The sequence below is a fragment of the Lonchura striata genome, chromosome 1, assembly GCF_046129695.1.
Source record: "Lonchura striata isolate bLonStr1 chromosome 1, bLonStr1.mat, whole genome shotgun sequence".
Lineage (NCBI taxonomy): Eukaryota > Metazoa > Chordata > Aves > Passeriformes > Estrildidae > Lonchura > Lonchura striata.
The window spans coordinates 114,657,055-114,670,862 of NC_134603.1; the positions used below are offsets into that span (position 1 = coordinate 114,657,055).

Consider the following 13,808-nt stretch of genomic DNA (forward strand, 5'->3'; position numbering starts at 1 on the left):
ACAAACAGCCAGTAGATGCTTCAGCTGCACCCCCACATCACATTTTATTTACATCAGCAACGCACTCTGCACAGGGAGGTCGTGGAGTCTCTCTCTCCAGAGTAATTTCAAACCCACCTGGACGTGTTCCTGTGTTACCTGTTCGAGGTGACCCTGCCTTGACAGATGGTGGACTGGATGATCTCCAGAGGTCCCTTCCAACCCTAAAAATCTGTGATATGCTTGAGGGGTGCACACTGAACAGACATGGTTGAGGTTTGGTAATCACAGTTTTATTTACTCCAACTAGACAGCGCTAATGCGGAAAGTACCGTGTTTTACAGAAGTCACTGTGCCCAATTCTGGAAACAGACATACTACATCAGGACAGCAGCTACACCAACTTGGCAGAAGTTTATAGAAAACATTTTAAACAGAGAAGACATGGTCAGTCTGTTATTTTATCATTTACTTAGCTAAGCAGTCACACAGTGACATCAATTATATCTTACAGCTCTCTGCACATCAAGAGAAAAAAATACACTGTGAAGAAGATAAGCCAAATCTCAGTGATTTGACACCTTCCAGGTTGTCAATTTTTCCTCATTCCCCCAAAGACTAACTGCAGGGGTTGCAAAGTACCATGAAAATAAATTCTCTATATGTTACAAAAGCTTCCAGTTTTGCATTGGATTGTCAAACTGTGGGGAGAAAAAACAAACAAACAAACAAAAAACCAACACAAGAGGCCAAGTCTGTTAATTTAGGGTTTAATAGAGAAAAAAACCCACAAAATAAATGTGGTAGGGCTCAAAGGAGACTTTCTGATTTCACTAGACCAAGGCTTAGATAGACAAATAAGCCATTCAAAAAGATAATTTAAAAAACCTTAGAAATACCAAACCAAAATGAATTCTTTAAAAATTTATTGGTTATAGCTAACGAGTTCACCCATGACTTTCACTAGATGTTGAAAGGAAGGAAACTATGATGGTTTGAATGAGATGCTTTGCTGAATGTTGTCTTCAGGCCCAGGCTGCCTTTTGGACTTACGCTTTAAAACATGGAAGGAGTTAAAAAAATGCTACTTTTTTTCTATTAACTATAAAACAGGAACAAGAACTGGGCTTTAAAACATTATGAGAAGTAGCAGAGAAAAAGGTTTAGCCTTAGAGGTTTGAGTTTACTTTGCATCTAACAAATGTAGTCATGCATACATATAACTTGTACAAACATATGACCTGATCCTGCAGCCCTTATTCCTCAGAATGCAACAGATGCAAAATTCATGACGATGGCCTTTTTCTTTTTAAAAGGTCAGTAAACTGGACATGAAGCACAAATTTACATGCAGCACTGCATGACAATTGCAGATAGATAATTCCTGAATCTGCAACGTACTTGCAGCATGTACTTCAGCATATACTCAAGCTATTCATAGAAAAAGAAGTTACCAATGTCAATGTGTCTTCAGACTGCAAGTTATGTCTAATGGTTTGCTGCAGATGCACAGCAAACTCATTTTTCTTGATAAATAAACTGCTAAGCAGCACAGTGAAGAGAGATATCTAATCAAGGTGAATGGCCAAGCAAATGCAGAGGCATTCTATGCAGAATTTATTTCCTCTGCTTTAATAGCAGCTTCAATCTCTTCCATGATTGGCACCGGTCCTGCATAGTTATTAGTTTCAATAGCTTCTAATTTCTCCTGATAATCAGTTGGCAAGCCATTCTGTTTTGCACCCATGCAGATAACCTATAATTAAAACGGAAAAAAAAAGCCTTCAGTAATAGAAAGGACAGACTCCTCCAAACAATCACTTGAGTAGGAGGAACCATTTAAGTTACCCAGAGAATTCATCTCAAATAGTGCTATTTGTACCTAAGGTTAGCCAAAGGCTTCTGGCAGACTGCTGAAGACCAGAACAGCGTGAACAAAATTACTCTGAAAAGGCTTTTAACTACCCCTGAGATTCTGATGCGTTACTGAAGTGCACAAGACTCTCTAATTAAGCTGTTATTCAGTTCTTTTTTCCAGACAAGATGATAATTTCAATAATATATGCTACTTCTCACTCAGGTGTGACACTGAAGTTGGCTGAAAATTTAAAAAGTATTTTTAAAACTAAGCTGTCCAAAGGACAACAACAAGTACCTAGACAGGGTACAGGAATAACAAACAGACACTTAACTCAGTGAAAAAGTACAGATTCCTTAGCTTATTAATGCTGCTTTCCTTCTATACATGAAAGAAACTAAAGTATTGGTGCAGAAGAAAAGATGTGATAGTGAGAGGAGTAGAGGAAGTTGTAGGAATACAGCTTGAAGGAGACACCAGCAAGCTTGCATATAGAAATGAACATTCTAAATATGTTTTCATGCATTCAACAGCATACATTTCAAGGATGAGGTGTCTGGAAAGAAATAATTTTGCCACAAAAAGTACATAACAGGAGATGGATGTAGTTCAGTCACTGTTAGCAAATGCAGTAATCTTTTAAGTTTTTAGCTCTCCTGCCTGGTTAATTTAAACAAAGAAACAAAAAAAAAAAAAGCTGGGGGCACAGGAGAAGAACAGAACTAACAACTGCTCCTGACAGAACCAGGAAGGAATGATAAAGTTGTCAATATCAGAGGTCTGCACTTTCAGCATACCAATGAGAGCTGACACACAGCAGCAGACTATATACTAACTCCCTGAAAAGCCCTAAAGACCTGCCTTGCCACGAGGTGGATCGGCAGGGAAGAGGTTTGTGGAAAAGCAGAGCCTGCTTTCTAAGCAAGCCCTCTCTTCAGCACTCCCACAGAAGCTGTGCTCCTGGAAGTCGTTCATAGGAGTGAGTTCCTCAGTTTGGAGAAGGTGGCACACTTGGGATTTCACAGGCTCACTCCTGGTTTCTGCACTTCAGGTAGGAAAAGCCAGCTGCAGTGATGTCTGTAGCAGTACTAAAGCTGCACTACTCAGACACACCACCCCAGCCTGGGCCTGCACAGATCTCACAGGCTAAGCAGGTCAGGCCTGCTGCGTGACTGGGTCATGTGTCCCTACAGAGTCAGTGTTGCAGAACAGTGTTGAAACACGTCTGCCTCACCAGCCATCAAGGGGGAACCCTGCAGTGCTCTGCAATGCTGCTGGAGCCCTGTGGTGTACTGGTGATGTGTCTGGTAAAAGGTGACAGATGCACCCTGTCGTGATAGCAAGTACTTCCTGTGACAGTAAGCATAACCCACGTCCTGGAAACTACAAGCCAGGTGCTGTATTTTCCCCACAGAAGCTTCCCTCTGTCCTTTCAGTAGAGTACTTAATTTTTCAAACAGAGAATTGCCACATATATGTGAACAGCATCCTCCAGAAATCCTTGTGCAAATCACAGCTAATTCACAAGTTATATAGGGACTTCCTGTAAAGTATAACTAAACCAAAAACCCCAAGCTGATTTACAAGGCCTGTAAGAGCTAGCAATCTCCTGTGAGCATCATTACAGCAGTACATTGCACAAGGACTGTTATACCTTTACAGTAGTCATGCCTTCCATCCACTGTAATCAAAGTACTTATTAAATAGCACAGAAGTACTGCATTATAAACTTCTGTACACTCTTCCATAACTAAAGTGCTGCATCACCTACCTTTTTATACTGTGGAGAAGGGGGACCAGAGACATAGTCCTTCATCTGGTAGCTTCGACAGGTCAGTACCTTTCCTGCTTGTGTGTGTACATTAACTTCTATTGGGACATAAATGCCATCCTCAACTCCCTCTTGCCTGTAAAAGACATATATTCCTATCATGTCAATTAACCAAGCCACCTTTCAAACCAACTATGCAATTAAACATGGATTTATTATAACAGAATTCAAGGCAGGCCACTGGTCTGTGCTTTAATATACTTAAAGAAAAACAAATGAAGCAAAACATATTTCCATGCAAATTGTTTAATATAAGAAAATACGCTTTTATAGAAGAAGCAGCATTCACTTTTATCATTTCAGCTCTGTAAGAAATGACGACTTGTGATTAACCTGCAAAGTCAGAAAGAGAATACTCCTAAACTAATTACTGTGGAAGACAGGTAGTCTGAAAGAGAAACAGATTATCAGAATTAATGAGACAGACACATGTTCCTTCGCTGACACTCAGATAAAGAAACAATTGCAAAGTTTTATCTTGTCCATTTTAATAAGGGGAAACTTGCACAACTTGTGCAATGCACTTTCCAGTGAATAATCCAAGACACCTTTTAATTTGCACAAGATACAGAGCAGCAATGAGCTAGGTCAGGGCAAAAAACTACTTGGTTGTTTTTTTTTTTTAATTAGCAAAATTATGCTTCAAAAAACAAAGATTCAAAACCAAGGCTACTTATTGTCCTCAACCACTGGCATTTAGCCACCAATAAAAATCTGAGGAAACAGTCAGAAGTAAACGAGAAGCTTAAGCAATACAAGAGATTTTATAGCACAATTAGCTTTAGATGTACTTTAGCTACGAGTCATAACATGGTTTTAACCCTGCTTGTCCAATATAAACTTGTCAACTCATCTTTTTCTCAAAGACTTGATACCATTTCAAGTTATTTAACATACATAATGTGGGCCATGTTAGCCAAGTAACTAGGTTGAGTGCAAGTACGGACTGGAAGCTAACTGCAGATTCAGACTACAAAATAAGTCATGTGATTGTGTGAGAGCAAGAAAACTGTTCACTAACATCCATTGCTAGAATCTATGAGGCAAAGTCATTATTTAGTCTGTAACTTAAAGGTTTGTGAAGTACAGAGGACAAAAACCCCACAGAAGTGACTAAGACAGCAAAAAACATGAATTTGAAGCCAAAGAGTTCTGCCATCTAAGCAAAAGTTTCCCCTCCCATATCTGTTTTCTATATATTACATTGTTTCGTTAGTATTTCAACTAACTACACGTAGCCTCAATTACACATTCTCTCCTCTGCTTCTGGATAACACAGAGACTACCCAGATTAAGAGGGGCAAAAAAAACCAGGTGGTCACTTTCTTTTTGGAATACATGGCAATTTCAGGAAACAACTTGGAGGAGAACCTACAAATATATCAGCTTGTATGCAGCCAAAGGATCCCAAGACCTTCAGCAGAAGCATCTGCAAGGTCATTTGACTGGGTTAGGAGCAATTCTTAGAAGAGCACTGTTGACTATGATTATAAAAGCCAAGAACACATCCAATTTTCAGTCTCCTTCCATGGCATCAATGAGGCAACGGGGAAAAAGTAATCTGTAGTGCTAGTGTCCATGCTGCAGATTTTGGTGGCGTTACAGCACTCAAGTCTCTAGTACCTTAGCAAGCATTGCAAGCAAATTTATGCCATCAAACAAGTACCAGGGATCTGCAATCTTACACTATATCTACTGTAAACAGCGTGTAAACACTTATGGAAATCAAAGGACAAAATACTGTCCCCATGGAGGGGAAACACAAAAGCAGATGCTGTCAGACAGGATTATCATACTTAGGAAGTTTATGCTTCAGGAAAGCATGGTAAATCAGGAGTTTTAAATAAAGGTCAGTAGAAGGGGGGTCAGGATGCTCAAGTGCTACTGTAAGCAAGAGCAGAGGAACTCAGGAGATAATAAAGCAGGACATGTGAAGCTGTCCACAAGCACAAGCATGCCAACTTGATGCTCCTGTCTTCTTGCTAACACTCCCAGCCAGGACAAGAGAGCTCAAGAGCGGCCATTACCATAAGGTGCTAAGAGAACTTGGGCAACAGTTTCTGTTGTATTTCAGGTTCAACATAGGCAGCAAAAAGCACATTGGAACCAAGTATCACTGCCAGGATTTTAAGGACATGTTAACACACTGGAATTGCAGCAGTACCAGAGACAGGTGAACAGTATTGAGGTAGTGCTTTCACTGGGTTTATTATGCCTTGCTCCCTTGTTTTTACTAGCCCAGATTTCTATTGGAATTGTCAGTGATTAACTGCTCTGAACAAACAATCCTTGTGTACCAGAAGCACCACGCTGTGCAGGCACATCTCAAAAGCTGCAACAAGCACATGGCAGCAGGCAAAGTTTTGGAGATTAAACCCTGTCTTAGACCCTGCAAGAAGTCATGCTATTCCTTGCTTTGTTTAACCAGGTGGTCTTTCAGACTTCAGCCTGGGAGCAACTTGCTCAGGTTTCCTTGAATGTCTCTTAATTACCAGGCACAGGTAGAACATTCTACACCATGCATTGCAAAGGTGTAGTCAGGCTCTCCCATTCGAAGGGGGAAACTTTAACACCACAGCTCTCTGCTTGGATATTCCTCAAGCTCACAAAAGTTTATGTCCTTAGAAGAGATGACATGTCAAATAACTTCCACAAAAGGTCCCTTTGCCTGTATTAAAGATCTCCCTTCTGCAGTCTTGTCCTTATCTATTCCTTTTCTGCTACAACTGGAGTCTACAGATGTATACAGACAGACATTGATGTCAGTCTCAAAGGAAATTTTCCCTAAAGTAATGGGAAAAACACCATAGGACAAATACAGATTTTAGAAATTTAAAATAGACAGGAAATTGGGAAGACAGGTTAAAAAAAGTAAAAGGAGCATGACTTCAAATCAAGGTCCACAGATTGTTAAAATACCCCTAAAAGTAGCTTTGACTTGAAAACAACGCTATTTTAATCACACAAGTGTCAGAAGTCAATACACATCCTGTGAAATAGAATTCACATATTAAAATCAAAAGCATCTTCTTGATTCCAACACCATAGCTTCCATACAGCTCTTTACCAAAAATTAACTAATTTTCAACCACTCTGAAGTAGCAGAAGACAGCAAAAGTTAAGTCACCTACTTATCCAGCGAACTTAGATTGCAAGTGTTCATTTTCCACACTATTCCCCACACTTCGTCCCCAGGGCTCTGAGTAATGGTAGCTGTACCTCCATGCCAGACAGAACTTGTCCTGCCTTGATGATGACCAAACTCGAGCTTAAAATCCTGCAAATGAAAGCAATGTAGACAATCAATTTCCCCTTGAAACTGGGGTTGTTGGTTATTCTTGACATGAAAGGGGCAGCCAAAGGACAGTAGTACATGTAGCCAGTTGGAGACAAAGAAGGAAGAACAGACAGCCACCTACCACCTACCTGGTGCCACCTACCTGGTGCCAAATCCTTTGAAGGTTTTTGTGATAAGACTTAAATGCTACTATGCAGGATCCAGGAAAATAGTAAAGGTAAAGAAGTCTACAAGATGGTGAGCTTTGGGTCTTGTCTAATAAGACTACCCAATTACAAAACACCATCCCTTGTATTTTAAAATGTTTATGCCATTTCACCACTCATCTGGAACATTCTTCAGTATTTTCAAGTCAAGGCATATGTCTCCTTCAGTGAACTTATTCAGGTTTTTGCAAGTAGAAACTTTCTTTTAGGAAACAAATATCACTTTTTCTTACAAGCATATAAAATATTAACATACATGAAAAAGAGAATAATGGGTTATTGACTGGTATCAATGTAATTTCTCACCTGACTCAATACACTCATTTTTCTCTCCTACTTATTAACCAATTTGTGAATCCTTCCCTAGCAGTACAGAAGGGAAGCACACCCTCCCTCCCGAAATTCAAACCAAGCTTTAAGGAAGACTACCTGCTTAACAACAACAAAAATAAAACCCAAACCTACGCAACCCCACAGCTTTGTGTATTTCTTACAACCACCCTCTTGAACATATGATTTTGATTTGAAACACTCATGTACACATTAGTATTCCATCTGAGACACATCACTCTCATTATAATATGTCCTAATAGATATGGGAAAAAGGTTGCAAAAAAATAAAGCACTTGGAGGCACACAGAGAGAACACCTATCAATTTGTGTGTGTGTGTGTGTGCATAAGTGACAGCAGCCTGGCAAAGCCACAATGTTTACTCTAGAAACATGAGTCTTCTTACTGCCCCATAAAACGTCCCTTAATTAATCAATTTCACTAGAAAAAGTTTACTTAGATGCACCAAGCTATCTGCACAGAAGTCCAGTCGAGTCATAGATTGAGGTTACAGATGAGCACAAGTAATTGAAGGGCAGCTCCAAGAAAATCCTGGATAAAATCAAGTACTCTCACTTTAGTCTCACTAAAAAAGGTGGGGGGAAAACTCCCTTACATTTTCTTGGACCTGATCTGCACTGAATAGCTGCAAGGAGCTGTATAAAATCATCAGGCACCACCCAAAAAACAGCAACAGAGATCACACAGAAACAGCACAGTTCACTCTGGTTCTGGAAGCAGGAAACTCTAAGTTACACTATGGTTATAACTTACATGTGTGGGATAAAACACAGGAGATACTTTTTTCGGTCAAGAAATTGGTCTTTAGTCCTTCTAAGTACCAGTGTAATACCCTTCCTGTGCTTGTTACACATCCCATTTCTTAACAACTTTTGGCTGAAGATTAAGAAAGCTTTGAAAATTTAAGTTAGAGGGAAGTTTAACTAAAGTTTAACTGAAGTTTTTACTTTAGTTTAGGGTCCAAAGAACTCTGTTTACAGGCTGTTTCTTCTTTTTTTAAGCCCAAGTGGCACTATCACAGAGCAATTAATAGGAATCACCTCCAACCTTCCTGCAGTTACTCACTCCCTAGCATCAGTGATTTTCCAGCTGGAAAAAAGGGAGTTAAGCCACCCGGTGTCGGCAGGGAACATAGCAATCAGTCAAAGGCCAGCTAGAGAAGGCAGCCAACCTGCAGTGGGGCAAGAGGTGCTTACTGGCTAAGCTGGAAATCAACCTGAAGAAGCTTGCTTTTATTCAAAGATAAGCACACACTACTAGTGCCTTTCTCCCTGCCTTCAAGGTCTGATCCTGCAAGGTGCTGGGCTCTCAGCACACTCAGTGGAGGGGTAGCTGTAAGTTCCTCATGCTTTACAGGAGCAGGTCTCAGCTGCCAGGTTGATAGTCCCAAGAGACACCAAGTATCTGATTATGGGGAGTTGATTGATGACAAGTTTTTGGAACTTCTTCATACACTCTAACATAGATCATCTCCTGCCAGTTTCCCCAAGAGAACCTTCGAGTCACCTGTAAGTGTCAATTGACACTCTGCTCCTCCAAGCATCCTTCCAGTTGCACAGATCTGTACATCAACAGCTTTAATGACCACAAGCTTGTGTTTCCAAGCCTGCACTAAAGCCAATCTGATCCAATGGTATTTAATAGCCTGGCAGGGAAAGAACTGCGCTGTATGGTGTATGAAGGTGTCAGCTGCAGGTGTGCAGAGCTGGGTGAAAGCTCCCATCTGCCTGCCACACAGCACAGGGAGAGCTCCTCACCTGTACGAGGGACACCTCCCACTAGACAGGTTTGCTCAAAGCCACATCCAACCTGCTCTTGAACATTACCTGGGATGGGGCATCCACAACTTCTCTGGGCAACCTGCCCCAATGCTTCATCACCCTCACAGTAAAGAATTATTTCCTGCTATTTTACATTTCAAAGTCCATAGTGTTTTACACACGGGCCATGGGTCATGGCTGGCAGCCTGGGAGGTCAGGTCCTGTCAGATAACCCTGCAGCAGTGGGACTACCACAAACATTCCTTCTGCTGCGGGCAGCCCCGGCAGCAGGCCCTGGGTCAAGAAGCACAGGATAGCCAGGGTGGGAAGGGACGTCCCGGGATCATCTGTCCAACCCGTCCCGCCAAGTCAGCGGCACCTCCAGCAGGTGACACAGAAACGCGCCTAGGAGGGTTTGGAATATCTCCGGAGAGGGACACGCCAGAACCTCCCTGGGCAGCCAGTTCAGCGCTCTGCCTCCCTCCACGTAAAGAAGTTATTCCTCATGCTGAGGTGAAACTTCTTCCGTTCTAGTTTTCGTCCCTCGCTCCTTGTCCCGTCACTGCGCACCACGGCACAGAGCCCGGCACCACCGCCTCGCCTGATCCCTGCTGGGGCCGCCCCCGCGGAGGGACGGACGGGCTGCAGGCACCCACAGGCAGCCGTGGGGACGTGCGGCTCCGTGGGGACACTGGGGCTCCCTGCAGGAATGCCGGGCTCCCTGCAGGAATGCCGGGCTCCCTCAGCGCCCCCGCCGCCCCCTCACGCACCTGCAGGCGCGCCGGGGCGCAGAGCGCGGCCGAGGGGTTCCGCAGCAGCAGCCGCTCCCGCAGCAGGTTGCTGCCGTACGCGTAGTACAGGAACCAGCAGCCGCCCTCTCTGCCCGGCTCCATCGGCCCGGCACGGCGCGGCCCCGCCGCTGCTCTAACGCCGCTTCCCGCCCCGCCTTCCCGCCTTCCCGCCCCGCCTTCCCGCCGCTCCCGCCCCGCCTTCCCGCCGCTCCCGCCGGCGCGGAGCGGGCCGTGACGCGGAGCCGGGCCCGTGAGGCGGCCGGAGCGGCCCGCCCCTCTCTCCAGCCATCCCTCCGTCCTTCCAGCCGGGAGCGGCGCTGCGCCGGAGCCCCGCGGCTCTCGGGGCTGCGGGCACAGGCCGGGAGCTTGGGGGTTCAGTCTCCTCGTTCATCTGGCTTAGCTTGTACCATTGAAGTCTCAGTTTGAACAGCAGGGAAAAGAACCCAAGTTTTAGGAGAAAACTTTCACTTTTTTTTTTTTTTTTTTTTTTGTGCGTGTGTTTTTTGTTTGTTTGTGGTTTGTTTTTGTTTATCTTTTTTTTTTAATATCGACGGTTCCAATAATTTAAAAAGTGTTATGAAAAGCTAGTTGGCTCTCTTTTAGAAGAATGTAACGTCCACCTCAGCTCACAAGGAGCAGCTGAGAGAAAGCCCGATCAGTAGCACAGCATGCACTAACACCGGGAAAAGCTGCCTGTTCCAGCATCTCAGCTGCTTCCTGAGCAGCATCCTCTCTGGGGAGGAATAGGCTTTGAGTGAGCAGGGCCTGCAGCCCCTGGAACCTAAAGGAGCATCCTGGCCACCTCTGAGATAAACAGTGACGATTTGTAAATACAGTCAATGAGAAGAAAAGTATAGCAGCTTTTCCCAGCTGGGAATACTCAGAGTAGAGTAAGATTGGAATGTGCAACGGTAAAAGGTGAAAAGATGCTGGTGTATGGGCAGGCAGAGCTGCACAACCATGCATGGAAGCACTTCTTCCCTCCCTGACAAAAACAATGCTGCAATGGGACAGGAGACCTTACTGCTGGCTGCAGAAGCAATACATACATATGTATAACACATCCAAGGAAGGCTGCAATTAGCTATAGTGTAACCATTAATGATGAGATACCACTCATTAACACAGGTAAAGTAACCCTCAGTTCAAGCTGGCTTCCTGAACAGAGGCAGCTGCTGCAGGATTTAGCATAGCATCCCTGGCAACACAGTGCCTGGCCTCTCTGGGCACATCCCCATCCTGCAATATAGAAGGAAAGTAGCTCCTTCCTTCAATGATGTGTTCAGTACTCCATTTGAGTCCCTGCTTTAGTTTTTCCAGCACAGGCATTGGGAAGACAGATTCATGATGAAGAACATAAAGTGATATAAATGATTCTGATCCTTCCTGACTAGTACATTTTTATTTTTAGGAATTATTTTTCGTATGTAAGAACCAAGTATTGTGAAGTGAGAGGGATTACACAGGTCATAGGAATATATAGTAAAACTCCCTCACTCCTTACAACAACCAGTAGCCAAGCCTGTCTTTTGAAAACCTGCTTCTGGTATGTGCTTTTAGTCCCTTTTCCCTAAGGACATGCAAACCATGAGAAGTGTCTGTGTCATCTTTCGTCAGCTTCTGGACTGTTGCCTAATTTCAACCAGGAAGCAAGGGGTTTCAAAGATATCTACATTTTGGCTGATCTCAAGGAGAGTCAAGAGGATGGCTGAGACAGCAGGGATCCCATGAGGGAAGCTTCCAGAGGGTTCTGTAAAGTTCAAGGGACTAATCCTGCTGGTGAGCAGGTTTTCCAGCCTACGTGCTTGCTGCACTACATGTTTGGGCTTTATATGAGCTGTTCCTTGTGAGCTGAGGTGGACATTTCTTTCTAAACAGAAAAAAATTTGATTGAGGTTTCAGTGAAGCATGTAACAATTGTTACTCTTAAATCTCAAAATTACTTTCCAAAAAAATCCCAAACAGCCTTTTGTAACACTTTTTAAGTTATTGAAACTTGTAGTAGAATTTCTGAGAGAGAGAGGACACGATTTATTCTTAGAGTGAAGGTTGAGCTACCCTGGCCTAGGCCTCAGATATGCAGCTAGAAATGAGTCTGGCACAGTTAGAAATTATGTAAAGGTGTAAGGACAGGGTGTGAATTAGTATAGGTCTGCAGTGTGAAACTTTAACCACCTTAAGACAAAGACAAACAAGATTTGCTTGCCAATGAGAGTGTGCTCACAATTGTAAACTGTATTGATTGTATATAAACTGCCATCTTATAAACAATAAAGGGAGAACATAGGATTAACCATATAGGTTTGGATCTATATTTCTCCTGTCCAGCTTTCCCAATTTTATATGAAGTCCCTTGCTTCTGAATCTTTTGACATTCTGCTTAAAAAAAGCCATTCTTTTTATCAACACTCAGAGTTTCAACAACACTTGTGATGATTTTTCATTCAAAATCATGTAGATGTTGAACAAGGAGAAACCAAGCTTTTCTCCTAAAGCTTTTGTTCCTTTCCATGCTGTTCAAATCAAGACTTCAATTTTATGAGGTTAATCAGATGATTGACAAATGAGGAGACAGAGTCCCTAATCTCATGGCTCAGTTTGTACATCAGAAAACCTCTCTTAGCAAATGCAACTAGAAAAATTACCCTCAAATTTATGGAAAGATAATCAGTGTAAAACACTGCCACTTGCAATTCCAAATATTCCATCCTTAAGAAAGGCCTTTGTAAATTAAAATATTTCAAAGTTTCCATTTTCTGCAGTCTGTACTGAATACCAAGCCTATTCGCTTACCAAGAAGCTGAGGCAATACTTCCAGGAGCATGGTTTTGGTATGCATGGTGTCTAGACATAACATGATGCTAACTCAGGTGCTATTTGAACTACTTAGGTAAACCTTAGATCTATGGTGATTATTTTTCTGAAACTGATTCAATTCATTTGCACTTCTGAAATCCATTTCTTCCCAGCTGGCCAGTCTGATGGCAAAGCAGAATGGGAGGAAAATGAATTTGCTCTGGAGTGAAAGCTCTGCAAGTCTTTCTGCTGATGTTTGTCCAAATCATGACCAAATGGCTGTATGTGCATAGGGAAATACTTGGGCACTATGTGCAGATTTTGCTCGGAAACCAAAAAACGGGAGGAGAACCTTTCCTGTAGGAATTTGAGTAGAAACCTGACAGACTTTGGTGGTGCTACCAGATTTCACACGTCTGCTGCTTCGTGACCTTTTCAGGTGAAAATTAACTCTCCGAGAGAGGAGTGTGTTAAATTAAATCCTGGGGTGCGGGTGGGGTTTGACTTAAGTCAGTCCTAGGTGCTCTCCAGAGCAGCTGACATGAGACCTGTGTTAACCTGTTTGAAGCCCCAAACAATTTGAGAGCATTGTTTCCCCTTGCATGTTGCTACAAAACCTGCACAGAGTAAGCAGTCAGGAGTACGCCTCCCGTTCAGGACCTTCCCAAACATGGGCGAAAGCTCTGGATATCCACAGCTATTTGTGCATTGTCTGTGGAGGAGATCAACAGGGTTATTTATGCAAAGAAAGCAGGAATTTGTTTCCATCAGTTTTTTTTTGCCTAGATGCAATATATTCCTGAGCATATATATCCTATGGAGGTTTTGGAGTGGGAGAAAAAGAAAATTAGGAAAAAATAAGGAATTAGGGGGGAAAATGAGATGCAGTGGGATAAGTTAAGCCTCCTGAAATGTCTGCCAGTCACTCAACATGCCT

The 13,808-nt window shown here is 42.8% G+C and overlaps 1 protein-coding gene across 1 annotated transcript; it reads right to left on the minus strand.

Moving 5' to 3' along the window:
- Nucleotides 1–250: 250 nt before the first annotated feature.
- On the minus strand, nt 251–10,216 carry GGCT (gamma-glutamylcyclotransferase). The gene is made up of 4 exons (XM_021525908.2): nt 10,055–10,216; nt 6,800–6,945; nt 3,609–3,744; nt 251–1,735 (listed from the first exon to the last, which is right to left on the minus strand). The coding sequence occupies exons 1-4, from the start codon at nt 10,175–10,177 to the stop codon at nt 1,586–1,588; spliced, it is 555 nt and encodes a 184-aa protein (XP_021381583.1). The 5' UTR covers nt 10,178–10,216; the 3' UTR covers nt 251–1,585.
- Nucleotides 10,217–13,808: the final 3,592 nt, after the last annotated feature.